Below are 14,301 nucleotides of genomic sequence, written 5' to 3'. Positions count from 1 at the left end.
TCAGCCTTCCTGCTCCTCTGATGCTGCTTGGCCTGCTGTGTTCATCCAGCTCTACACCTTGTTATCTCAGATTCTCCAGCATCTGCAGTTCCTACTATCTCTGATGTAGGGTAACATGCCTGATCAGGTTGGTTGGAAATACCTAGTTGACCACTCTGCTATTGACATCCACCTGAATATCACAGTCACCTGAATGAACAGATGACACAGATAAATTCCCATCCTATGATTTGGATTGTGCTAAAACGCAGTCAAACTTTTGGGCCCATTAATTTTTTTTTTAAATATATAACATGCCTGCCTATCCAACCCAACCAAATTCTGATTTAAGATGAACAATGACAAGGACAATTTGTCAATTTATATAAGTTGCCAATTTAATGCCAGCAAAGAGAGCAAGAAAACACATGAATTGTTCCTACTTTTAAGTTTCAATGACCGGTTGATGAATGTAGATTAAACCACAATGCTGCCATTCTCCTGCACCTGAATCTCATTCAGCTACAGACCTTTGTTCCGGAGTTAATCGTGCTGTTTAAAGTTTTACAGGCAGTCCCCTATAGAAACAATCATCAGGGGCTGGAAGTTGGAAAGGATGAATTGTGACTCCTACCGTCTTTAAGGAGAGAAAGAAATTTGAGTGTATAAGGCAAATATGAAAAGATTTTGTGACAGACAGATGACAGACAAGCACAGACAGAAGGTAAGGGCCTTTTAATGCCTTCTATAAGTGTTACTGATTATTTAACACGCTGTCATATTAATCATATTTGGTGTTTTGCCTGTTTGGGTTGATCTTCACTCTACACTGTCACCACTGCTATGTCTCCTATGTCTCATTTTTAATTGATGCACAATCCTTGTTAAGTTACAACATCAATCGTTGAGCAGAATTGTTTGCGGAACAGTCTTTTTACAGAATATACTGTTAATCAGTTGTACTTTAGAAACCTAGTTAAAGTTAAATCTATTTTCCAAAAATAGATAAAACATTACTTACTAAAAATCATATGATTGGTGAACCACATGAGCACTAAAATGTTGGAAAATCCAACACAATCTCCTTCAGCTTCTTGACATCCCTAATTTCTAATTATTTTTGGCCAGCATTTAATGCAGATGTCGTGTCCCACTCCCAACCAGAAGGTTGGGAGCAAGCCCATCTCCATGAAATCATGACCAAATGTTATGGTTGAAAGACAATTAGATGCCTGACAATTATGCTGTCCACCCTTCTTGTGAGTGGATGTTCCATCTCTAAGAGCTGACCATCAGGTCAGCCCTTCAAGCCAAGCAGGACCAACGGAAGCAGTGGCCACTTCTTGGACTGCAGTCATCAACCAGGGGCAGCGCTGGATGCCAGAGAAGCAGTAGATTAGGGCTGGCATTCCCAGGATAGACAGACCTCAGTGAGCGGAGGGTGGGGTGAGATGGGAAGTGATCAGGAGGCCAGAAGGGTGATCAAGTAGGCCACACTTTCCACTGGGTATATCCTCCATGCTGTATAGGATGACAAAATCGGAGGCCCATCCCCCCAGTCAGGTTATACCCTGGTGGCATATCCATGTAGAACAACTACTGTTGGTAAAATACCATTGGTGTTGGGATGAGCACTTACATAACCTTAATTCATTAATAATTTATTCTCCTACACTTCCAAAAAAATTATCTTCTACATTCTTGTTTTTTTTCTGATATCAACACTAACATACGCTTGTGCACATGATATAAAACACCCGTGATCAAATGTCTTTCGTTGTACAATTAACTCATCCCAATTTCATTAGGCAATTTTCAGCATAAATGAAAATGAATAATTAGCCTCATATATATTACAAACATCTCTCTATAGACCAATCTAGATTCCTTCTTTGTTCTCAAGTTTGTTTATGCATCCATACTAATGGCAATAGAACATATTCATGGATCACCATATGTGCCTATAAAGCACAATTTCCCACTCTCTCACCCAACCTCCAGCCATCTGTTGTTCTACATATAAAACATATAACAGACAGAGCGTGGCAATCATTTATTTTTGATGAAAAATTGTTTACCTTTGAAGTCTTCATTGCACATTAACATTGTGTAATATTGACTTAAGCACTGCCACACATGTTTTAAATCCATTATTTACAGTCTTTACCTTTTGGCAGTTTGTCAAGTTCAACAATTACTGCACGGTGAAATCAATAACTTTAAGTATCTGCTTATAGACTGTGGCTCAGAATAAAGAAAAGTATACTATGTAGAAAGTCTTACATTGTCAGTGTTGTCTTTTTTTCCCCTTAATAATGATATAACACTCCGTATATCGGTGACTCACAATAAAGAGATCCACAGGTTCTCAATATGGTTTTATATACTTCAATTCTACGTACCTCACTTTTCAGTTTGCTTCCTGAAAACCTATGAATAATGAAAAATATTATTAATACAATTATCTTATTAAACCTATTAAGTTGGTCTTATAAATTTGATATTTAAAATGGTGCTCATTCAGCCCCTTCAAAGATGCTTGCTGCATTTCCCAGGAGGGATGGGTGGATCATCCTCACTGCCACACTGAAAATTACCCACGCCTCACTTCTTTTCTTCCACACCACAAATTCGTTTTCCGGATTGTATGATGTTCCGTAATTGAGTTGCATTCAGTACATAAAGAAATGCCCCCATGGAAATTGTCCAAAAAAACCTTTTCAACAGCATTATTAATTCCTGAATACAAATCTGTTGGTTAATGAGATTCAGGAACCGGGAAAGGACGGCATTGAGGTTTGACCAACATTTATCAACAGGTCATTGAAGTTTAAAGGTATCAGCATTTTCTTTTACATATAAATAAAACATTTTCAATGAAGATACATTCTTAAAGTCTGTGGAACATGTAAGGGCATTTTTCTACATTAAGTGCACATAACAAATGTGAGTTTTTGTTGTTGTTGCTATTGTTGTAAATAAATAGAGCAGCATATAGATTATAAACTGCCCGATGAATCCATTGTACAAGTCCTCATGCAGAAACCAATTGTTTATTGCTGTCATTTGAGTAAGGGCACATATAGAGCGTGAGGGACATTTTGCTTGAGTTAGACATGAGCTGTGTGTATTGGTCAATTTGGTTCAAATTGGGAACTTGTTGCAGATAAGGTTGCAAGGAGAAGGTGATTTTTGTTCTTCCACTCTTTCTCTATAAGTTCATTCTTTCGTAAGAAATTGCTATTAAATGCTATTAGACTGTCTTTACATTGCTGTAAAGTAGGAAACTATATTGTCTTTAAAGAAGTAGCTTTACTTGGACTTGACTGAGAAACACCAGGAATAAGGAAAATTCAGGGCCAATATAATATAAGTAATCCAAAGTGGAATAAAATTAAGGGGGTTAAGATTGCCAATTCAGCTCATTTGAGGGGAATGCGTGGCTAATAATATGTGGAAGATCATGACCCTTCCAATATCATAGATGTGGAGATGCTGGTGTTAGACTGGGGTAGACAGGGTCAAAAATCACATATCACCCAGTTATATCCATCAGTTTTATTTGAAAATACAAGCTTTCAGAGCTCAGCTCTTTCCTTGGGCATAGAGGTAACACTTCAGGGGTCAAGGACATTGAGCCTCCAATCTTGGGTAAGCGTCCTCCAAAGTGGAGATACGCAACAACGCAAAATCACTGAGCAGAGGCTGGTAGCCAAGTTCCATACTCATGAGGATGGCCTCAATCATGACTTTGGGTTCATGTCACATTACAGGTGACCCCACCACACTATATACTCCCACACACACAATTACACAGACACACACACACACACACACACACACACACACAGACACACACACTCACACACTTAGACCCTCTCTCACACACACACTCTCTCAAGCACACATACTCGCGCACACTCTATCTCTTTCTCTCTCTCTTTCTCTCTCACACACACATACGCGCAGACACACACTCACCCACTTACATAGACCCTCTTTCTCACACATGCACTCCTTCAAACTCACACTCTCTCAAGCACACACACATGCACACACTCTATCTCTTTCTCTCTCTCTCTTTCTCTCTCTCTCACACACACCCATACATTCACACCCACACACACATGGACACAGACACATGAATTATTTCATCCAAGTTGTTTGTGTAATGGCAGATACATTCTGTTTGCTCAAAAAAAAAGCTGACCCTAGTTTAAAACATAGATTCTAAGCAAGACCTCACACCGAAAATGCATTGTCTGACCTGAAATGTCACCTCTTGTATATATTGATAAAACCTTTGAATATATCAGGACAATGACTTGAGAGAAATCTGGATTTTGCATTTTAATCAGTAGTCTCCTACCTAACTGATTAAAGATTCAACAAACAGCTGCCAATTTTAGAATTCTTAACTTTCTCCTTATAAATTCTGTGTCTTATACACTCACTCTCACACCACGCCTGAGGAAGGAGCCGAGCTTTGAAAGCTTGTGTTTTCAAATAAACCTGTTGGACTTTAACCTTGTGTTGTGTGATTTTTTGACGATATCCTAGGTGACCACAAATGCAGCAAGTGCTGCAAGCTGCAGAAATTTAAGCTCCAACTAGACTCACTGTAGTGCGTCCATGAGGCTGTGAGTTACATGTATAGCACATTCAGAGAGGTGGTTACACCGCAGCATAAGGGCTTGGAGACAGAAAGGTAACCATCAAGAAGTCCAAGAGAAACAGGTGGGCGGATCAGGGATCCCTGGAGTTTTCCATTTTGGAAGCTCATCGGGGTGTTGGTTCCTCGAGGGAGTGCAATAGATGTTTGTGGCACAATGAGCAGCTTGGCTGTACAGGAGGACAAAGAGGAAAAACAATACTGATTGGAGATTCAATAGTTAGGGGAAATAACAAGTGTTTTTGTGGCCATAGATATGACTCCAGAATAATATGCTGGCTCCTTGGTGCCAGGGTCAAGGATGTCACAGAGTGATTGCTCCTTCTAGGAGTAGGTGAACAGCCAGTCATTGTCCATGTTGGTACCAATGACTTAAGTAGGAAGTGGTCCTGCAAACAGTATTTAGGGAGGTGGTAGAAAAATAGCAAGCAGGGCCTCAAATGTAATAATCTCCAAATTACTCCTAATGCCATATGCAATTAAGTCCGTAAATAGAAGGATAAAGCAGATGAATGTGTGGATGGAAAAATGGTACAGGAGGAAGGACTTTAGATTACTGGGACTGGCTCATAGGAAGATGACACTAGTACAGCCGGATGTGTTACACTTTACCAATGTTCCCTCTAAGCTATATGGCTTTGCACATACAAAGCAACTCTAATGTTCCATGCAGGCATGCCGATCATAGCACCCAGTTCCACAAATCACCGTTGTGCATGGCCCTCAAGGTCCATGCAACTGATAAGAAAATTCGAGGGAATGCTGCACTTGAACACAGCTAGGACTAAGTTTTTTTTTCAGGCCAGCACTGTTGGGAGATCTTTAAACTAACTTGACAGGGATATGGGAAGTAAGACAGCATATGAGACAAGAATACCAGGGTTCACAAAATACTTGGACAGACAAATATCACTAGCACGGAGAATAGTAAATTAATTGAGGAAATCAGAATAAGGGAGAAAGTAAAGAAGTCTAAGCCAGGTCACTGCACATATATGTGAATTCATGGAGTATAGTGAATAAGATTGGGGAGTTGCAGACAGTGATTGCTATGTGGAAAATATTATGCTTCGGTAATAACAGAGACCTGACTTAAGGAAAGGCAGGTCTGCATACAAGATGTTCAGAAAATATAGAAAAGGAAGGAATGGACGAGGGGTGGCAGTATTGGTTAAGGAGGGCATTATATTGCTGGAAAAAAGAGGCAGTCTGAAAGGGTTCACAGCCAGAATATGATTGGTTAAAGGTAAGGAATTAAAAAAAGGATTCAGTCACATTGCTCATTGTATTCTATGGACGACCAACCAGTGGAAAAGTTGTAGAGGAACAAGTCTGCAGGGAAATTACAGAGCGATACCAATATTATAGAATGGCTATCATGGGGGACCTTAGTTACACAAATATACCCTGCAGCAAAAGTGACGTATGGGACAGCAAGAGATAGAGTTCCTAAATTGAGTCCAGGAGAATTCCCTACAGCAGTATGTGTCCACCAACAAGAAAGGATACATTGTTGGTTCTGATCCTCGAAAATAAGGTGGGCCAAGTGGATCAAACATCAGTGAGGAACATTCAAAGAACACTGATCATTGTTATTTAAGGTTTAGGAGTGTAGTGATACTGGTTAATCTAGAATAAGTAGAATCAATTGGTAGAGAGCCGAATTCACTGGGGCAAGAACAGAGCCGGGCAGAATGAAAGATTAGTGGGAAAATCATAACTGAGCAATGGGCCCCCTTCAAAGAGGAGATGGTTCAGATACAATCAATGTATTTTCCGTCAAAAGGGCAAGGTAAGACAAACAAGTCCAGAGCTCCCTTCGTGACAAATGGGATAGAATTAAGATATGGAAAATAAAATGTGCTTATGACAAATATCAGGTAGAAAGTGTATTTGAGAACCTAGATGAATACAGAAGATTCAGAGGGGAAGTAGAAAAAGTATGTTGAGAAGCAAAGGGAAACTATGAGAAAAGACTGGCACCCAAATATTGGGGAATCTCAAAGCTTTCTAACGACATATAAATAGTAAAAGGGTGGCAAATGAATTAAGGCTGATTAGGACCTATAAAAGAGATTTAAGAATGGAGGCAGAGATACGGGTGAGTTGTTAAATGAATGCTCTGTGCCCACCTTTACAAAGGAGGTAGATGCTACTCAGGCCATGGTGAAAAGAGGAGGAAACTTTGTCACCAGTAGTGTTCAAAATTGATAAAGGAAGATGATTAGACTGACTGTTCGTGCTTCAAGTGGTAACAAAAAGTGTTGTTGAGGGTAATGCTGTTGATCTGGTGTACATGGATTTCCAGAACATGTTCAATACAGTGGCACTCAATGGACTTGTGAGAAAGCTCACGGCTTATGGACTAAAAGGGAAAGTAGTAATGTGGATACAAAGTTTGCTGGGAGATTAGAAACAGAGAGAAATAGTCAATGGATATTTTTCAGGATAGAAGAATGCTTGTAGTGGAGTTTTTTTTCAGGAATCAGAATTAGAGCCATTGTTTCTCCTGATATATGTTAATGATCTAGATTTGGTGTATAGGGGACAATTATAAAGTCTGTGGATGATTCAATTTGTGGAAGCATTGTAAACTGTGAAGAATACAGGGTAGAACTTCATAAAGACATAGACCAGTTAGTGGAGTGGGCAGATAAATAGCAGATGTAGTCCAATGCAGAGAAGTGTGAGGTGATGCCTTTGGTAGGAAGAACATGGACAGAAAATATAACATAAGAATACAAATCTAAAGGCTTTGCAGGAGCAGAGTGACCTGGGTGTGTACATGCACAGATCATGAAGTAGTAGGACAGAACAGTTAATAAAGCCTACAGTATTCTGGGCTTTATTAATAGCACCATTGAATGTAAGAGCAAGGAGATGATGCCGAACCTATATTCGACATTGATGGGTCTAAACTAAAGTGTTGTGTATAGTCTGGGTGACACACTATAGGTAGAAAGTGAATGCATTGGAGAGAGTACAGAGATATTTTCAAGAATAATTCTCATAATTGAGAAACTTCAATGATTAGGATAAAATGGATGGGTTGTAACTGTACTCCTTGGACAGAAGAAACCTAAGAGATCTGACAGACGTTTTCAAAATCAAGAGAGAATAGATTAAGTAGAGAGACATCGTTTCTACTCATGAAAGGATCAAGAATGAGAGTGCACAAATATAAGGTGTTTTGCACAAGGAGAAAATGCGAAGGAAGAAAAACACAAGTGATTCGCATCTGGAACAAACTGCGTGGATGTGTGTTGGAGGCAAGTTCAATTTAGACATTCAAGACAGCATGATTATTTAAAGCAAAGAATGTAGAAGGTATGGAGATAAGGCACAAAATTGGCACTAGTTTATGAGGCTCATTTGAGATTTGGTGCAGATGTGATGGGCTGAATGGTCTCTTGTGCTTGAGCACTTCTGAGATTCTGTGAAAACACTAATACTAGGGCACTTCAATTAGTCACAAGTGATTCAAAACCACTCAAGGAGGTATTTTACCTTGCTTGATTTTCACAGACTGTAATATAAATTTCAATTTAACTGTTTCTATTCTCACTGGTTAAGTTGGTAAAGTTCAATAGAACAAGAAGTCTCACATTCAATTCTCAGATGGTACTAAGTGGTTGATCTCATACAGAGCTATAACAGAAATGCTACAAATGGTCTTAAATGTCTGGACCAAGGAGAGAGAAATCAGCTAGATTTGTTACTCCTGATGACAAGCTTTGGACTTTGGTAGAAAGTTTGTATTTGTAAATGACTCATGAGAACAGAAACACCCAAAAATCCACATGGGAAAAATAGGCTGTTAGCACTCGAAACTCACACAATTACCACTTCAGTGAGATCTCGGAGGGTACTTGTGAAACTATACGCCAATAAAGAGTAAACACATTCTTCAGAGTAGGAGATAAAAATGTAAAGATTGGAAAGTCAAGTGTACAATTTTACGTTTCAAGAAGATGCTAGTTGATCTGCTAGCCTTTATATTTTAATATTAGTTGAGCACTATCTAGGCTGTCAGTTATTCAATTACATTTAAAAAGTTAGCAAGTGAAACCGAGTATAGCATTTAAACACACACAGGTCTAGAACTTCGGAATCCCAGTGCTAGGCCACAGACAGTGAACCACATTGGCATTTGAAAATGTGATTTTACATGAGTTGGAGTCAAATTCAAAATGCTACAAGCCTGATGAAAGTACGATAATTGACTAGAAACTAATTCATAACTTTTATTTCAATAAATTTACCAGTTAGATGGTGAATCTGCTCTTCAGTTGAGAAATAGTATTCTGTCTGGATGACCAATTACATGAACAGTTGAGAGTACTAACATTGATGTACTTACAAGGAAGCCAGACAAACACATAAGAGAGGTAGAAATTTAAAAAAAAATTCTTGCAGGGCAAGATGAATGTGGGGGAAGATTTGTGCAGCATTAACACCAACACAGACCGTTGGCCACAATGGGCTGTTTCTGTGCAATGCACCTTATTTACAGCAATGTAGCAATGTAACTGTTCCAATTGCTGTTTATTATCACCACAAGCACCAAACAGCAACCAAGATTCACATTTGGTAGCTGCAGATTTAAAGCAACCTATTAGATACCCTGTGTTATTCGTGTCCAGAATGTTCCACCAATAACTGGGAATAGGTTTATTGCAGCTCAGAAACAGATTGCACTTTGTTTGATGTCACAGATATTGCACTAATCCTGTTAGCTTTCTCTTCAGCAAATATAATTTAAGTTAGGGCACAGCTGACTAATAAAGCCAGCTCCTGATTACACTAATAATTATTTTCAGCCAAGGAGGAAAAAAGATGTTATTATGACATAATAGAATAAATTTACCTTGTCAAGCCTTTACCCGAGTAGACTGAATGGTAATATGCACTGCTCTCTTTGATGCCAATTCCATAATAGTGATATCTGCAAGACAATGTCATGATTTTGAAGTTAATTTTGCTTTAACCCAATAAGGAAACAAGCTACTACAATATCCATCAAAATCAAGTGCTTACATGAAATCCTTTTCACCTGCGTGAATGCACACATTTTCACAACATGTTGGATTGGCATATAAGGAACTGGGACAGGTAACAAAGGTTTGCACTACAATTGTCAGGATTTAAAGGAAGTTCATTTTGACAGAAGCTGGTAACAAGATCAACAGTCTGATGTCATCTGATTTTAAGTAAGCTCCAGAAAATTGCTGCTAAGAAATCAGATGATACCTATCCAGAATGTTTCCAAGTTTGACAAGTCCAAAGTCTATATAATAAATAAAGTTGATACAATGACAACTAGAACTCACAAAACAGTGATATCTGACTGGCTTACTTTGAGTGTCCTCTTGTCCCAAGTCTTCTGGTGGTGAGAAGAGGAAACTTCTGGCGTATTGTCTGAAAGAAAAATCTAAAAGGTTATTTTTGAACATATAATATATATTAGAAAATCTGTGTTTCTTTGTATGATGTCTTTTCGAACGCTTGGGAACATTGCTTGCGTATCTTCATTACACAAAGCACTTACAAAAGTAGTGACCAGGTATAAGTTGTATGATTTTACGGTTCCATGATTCCATGATATTAAGCATATTAAAATTGTTAATATATTAATTCAAATTATCCAGTAAGGGATCAAACTGGAAGACGAGGTGAGTATGATAATATAGGACAAGTTTAGTTATGGATATAGCTGGTAATAAAAATGTTCCTTGAAAAGGGAGCATTGCCTTCATTCTTTGCTGACAGAGATCTCAGTGACTAAGCACGCCTCACCTTTCCAAAAGTGGCAGCGCAGGCTGGTTCCAGCTTCTCTTTCCTACAAAAATCTAAATAGTGGGCATAGAGAATACACCGGGGCAGACAGACTCCATCACACACGACGTAGTTTTCTTCCAACCTGACAATGGAGATGAGCAAGATGCGGTAATTAGGAACATTATCTACACATTGGGACAAATCTGACCCTTGACTAAAATGTGAACCGAAATCGTGGGCCTCAGCTTGTCTTTAGCAAATTCTTCGACAATATATCGGATTAAAGATTCAGTGTGGACTTGTAAAATCTAATTGCGATTTCGTGCACACAGAATGTTTATTACAGCAGCAGATCTAAGACAGGGTCCTCCAACTCCACACTGTGTTATCTCTGACTCCAGCATCTGTAGTTATTACTATCTCTATTCACCACAATAACATTGCGGTGTTAGATTCAGCTCAATTCCATGTCATGTCCTTACCACTGCAGCGTGAGCTGTGTCTGCTTTTTCTTGTCCTTGATGATCTGAGTTATAGTTTTTTTCTGACATTGTTGTTCCTCGCTTAGGAATGTTTTTCTTTCAGGAACATGGCCTTCCTCTTCTTCAGAGGATGCGATTTCGTTGCAGTTTTCTGATTCTGGGGGAAAGAGTGAGATTTTGAGGCGGACCTTCGGGTCTATCAACATTTATTTCTTTAATCGTTTATTATATCGAGTCCCGAGTCCATCGGCGTTTCAGACTTTGACGGTACAGTTTTGTAAAGGACAACAGTTTTCATTACTTGCCAATGTGCAGTTCCCCTTCACCCCCAAGGCCTCTATTGCCTTTTATGTTAGCATTCCAAATCTTTTCAAAAAAAAATCCCTAAAAGATCGATAAACATTGGTTCTATTCAAACAGAACAAATTGGGGTCACAAACTAAGATTCTGCATCTTCATGATGTATAATTCTTCAAAATCTTAAAGCCGAAGGTTAAAAATTAGCACCTTTTTGATTATTTTATCGGAACTGCACAGAATTATTTGAATTGTACCATTCCCGTGAATTATTATTTTAAACCACTTCAAGGAATCCCTCTAATTGGTCGGACAATATTTTGATTATTCTAAATATTAGCGCAATTACATATTGAGGCTTTAGCCTTCCTCTTATTATTTGTTACTATGCTAAATTTAATAATGATTGTGGGATGGAAACTCAATTAAAAGGGACCGCGACTTTAGACCCTGCACACTTGACCTCTGGTATTGGTAATGTCTGAATAATCCCTGTTCCCAACAGGTTCCTCGTGTGTAGGCAACAACGCAAATCTTTGTGGCAACCGACAGAATCCCACCTGATTTAATGCCCAGATCTGTCCCTATTTCCCCCTCTTCACAACCGGGCAATGAGTTCTTCTCTAGTTCCTCGCCGCCGCCGCAATTTTCCGCAAACGAAGCCAAGTGTTTGCCGATCAGAGTCATGTAGGGCTCGTCCTGAATGCCAGCCACCAGCTTGTGCGGGGGCTGCAGGTGAACCACAGATGAACCCTGAGACTCAGGGACTCTCTTCATGGGCATCTTCATGGCGAATGCCAGAGCGAGTAAGGGCTGTCAGTGTGCCTTTCACCCTCCCTCTTCAAACTGGAACCACTGGGATCAAATCATAATTCTATTTGAAAAGTCAGTGAATGGTCAGTCTGCGGAGAGATGGGTCCTCACAGTATCTGATGACAAACCCCTTAATCTGATTCTCAGTCTTTCCAATTGGATAGACACTTCGGGTTTTGATTCTACTCGCAGGCTCAACAGTTTGACATCACTGCAGTCAATGGCTGTACGAAAGCTCTTCAGGCGTCGTAAAGCATTCCCGTTTTTTTTTGATCCGAGGTTAACAAATCTATAAACCAGGGTACACACTTACAACAGCTATTTAAACTTTTCCGAGCCCGCCTATTTGTTTGTACACCACAGATATCAAAAACGAAGTCAGCTGTCACTAGCAGATGGGTGAATTTGGTCCTAAGAGCTCTTACTGTGAAGGTACCCAACACAATCCCTTGTTAAGTCAGCCCACAGTTACGTTCTGGTGATGAATCACGCTTGTTTACCATTTAAAGGAAATGTGGAGAGCAGATCCATCGCCCCCCTCTTCTCTCTCCGCCCCCCTCCCCAAAATTAATGATTAACTGAAGGGAACAATCATTTCTGATTGTGCCTTTCAGATTTGTGTTTATCATACGGTTTTATATCTGGCTGTAGATAGCTGAGCCCTTAGTACAAGGATAAAGAGTGGCTTAGAAAGAGTCAACAAATTGCTGACTTTTAAAACTTCCACAGAAACATTGTTAAAGGATAAAATGATGTTGTCTTTCATAGGAACAGTGTTCTGACCCAAGATTATCACAGATGGTAAATTATAGAACAAGCAACATACTTAGAATTCATTTCCTATCTTGCTAATCGATTTTGTATCTACTTTTCATCTTGTTTATTCCAGGTCCCTCCTATCCATCTGGCTCTATGATGTGTCACTGTTTTTTTCCCAAATACAATTTTGATTTCTGAAACCTGCTTTACTCCAAAATATTGCTTTTCTTTACTCCTCTAGTTTTTCATCTCTCCATCTTCAGCCTTAATTTTTGTTCTGTGATCAGATTATTTTGTCATCTCTTGGATCTTTAACTCTTTTATAATTATTGGTGCTAATCATGAGCAGAATCTCTGAACTTAATCCTTATTCGGACCTGTTTCTAGTCAAGGACTTAATTAAATGAATCTAGCATGATTCCTGTTGTTAACAGGATCTTGGCATCTACGTGGTCGGCAATTTAGGCATAGAAGTAGGCTATTCTGCTATGGTGTTTGCTTTGCCATTCTAGATCATGGCAGGTATTTCCTCAGTGCCATTTTCCTGCATTATTTCTTTATCCATTGATTTCATTGATGTCCATAAACCTTGCAATTTCTGTCCTGAACTTTCTCAATGTTGGAGCAAACTCAACTATTTCTTCATTGTTGCTGGGTCAAAATCCTGAAACTCTCTTTCTAACAGCACCGTGGATGTGTAAGTACCTCACCGTGGACCACAATGGTTCAAGAAAGTGGCTCACCACAACTTTTTCCAAGGCAATTAGGAATAAGCAATAAATGCTGGCCGAGCCAGCAAGAATAAAAAGAATCATACACGTTGCTACTTGGTGCTTAACTGTCATTCACGTTGAATCAATGTCATTACATTAATTGCCATGTTCTACTGTGGATTTGGAGGCAGGGGACCAGAACGTAGGTTAATGGACAAGGTTTATTTCCCTTCCACTACTGATTCTAGCTCGTATTGGGGTTGAAAATCCAGACCGAGGCACTTGGAATGTGTGTGAAAAGAACGGTGATTTTGGACCTATGGTTCGCTAAAATGTCTGGATTTTTTTTTTCTTTGCCTCATGTTTCACCTTGTTCCAGACTAACTGTTAGAAACTGATGAGTGTGATTAGTCAGAAAAGTAATGATTGCCATTGATAAGGTGGCAGAGGATGCAGAGCCATTATTAATGGGCTGAAGGGCAGGGAAATGGATTGGTGGAAGGAAGCAGTGAATGGGAGAGAGATGCAGTGACATGTGGGGGAATTGAGAAAGTACTACTTCCTTCTGAACTGTAAACTACAGAGATTGCATCAACAAAAAGATAACTGATTCTGAGCAAAGAAAATAAAACTTAACCTATTCTCAACTAGCATTCATCTATGTGGTCAATGAAGCTGCGGAGTCCACAGTTTTTCTGTTTTAAGTTGTTAAGTGAACTGCTATTTGTTTGTCTTGCCCTGGGCTGTCAACCTGACGGCTTGCGGGGAAGGGGAAACTGAATATATAAAGGGTGGATATGGTAAAGTG

The 14,301-nt window shown here is 39.3% G+C and overlaps 1 protein-coding gene across 1 annotated transcript in view; it reads right to left on the bottom strand.

Annotated features, from left to right (window-relative positions):
* The window catches only part of rfx6 (regulatory factor X, 6), an 81,261-nt gene extending 69,264 nt beyond the window's left edge, over positions 1-11,997 (bottom strand). Inside the window, exons 1-6 of the mRNA XM_048596990.1 lie at positions 11,769-11,997; positions 10,912-11,068; positions 10,448-10,571; positions 10,008-10,069; positions 9,519-9,596; positions 2,382-2,409 (exon numbers count right to left, since the gene is read on the bottom strand). Of these exons, the coding sequence (XP_048452947.1) occupies positions 2,382-2,409; positions 9,519-9,596; positions 10,008-10,069; positions 10,448-10,571; positions 10,912-11,068; positions 11,769-11,997 (678 nt within the window). The remainder of the gene's footprint in view (positions 1-2,381; positions 2,410-9,518; positions 9,597-10,007; positions 10,070-10,447; positions 10,572-10,911; positions 11,069-11,768) is intronic.
* Between the last annotated feature and the right edge of the window lie 2,304 nt (positions 11,998-14,301).

This window comes from Rhincodon typus, chromosome 5, assembly GCF_021869965.1.
Source record: "Rhincodon typus isolate 14 chromosome 5, sRhiTyp1.1, whole genome shotgun sequence".
Classification (NCBI taxonomy): Eukaryota; Metazoa; Chordata; class Chondrichthyes; order Orectolobiformes; family Rhincodontidae; genus Rhincodon; species Rhincodon typus.
This window is presented reverse-complemented; position numbering and strand designations above follow the sequence as displayed.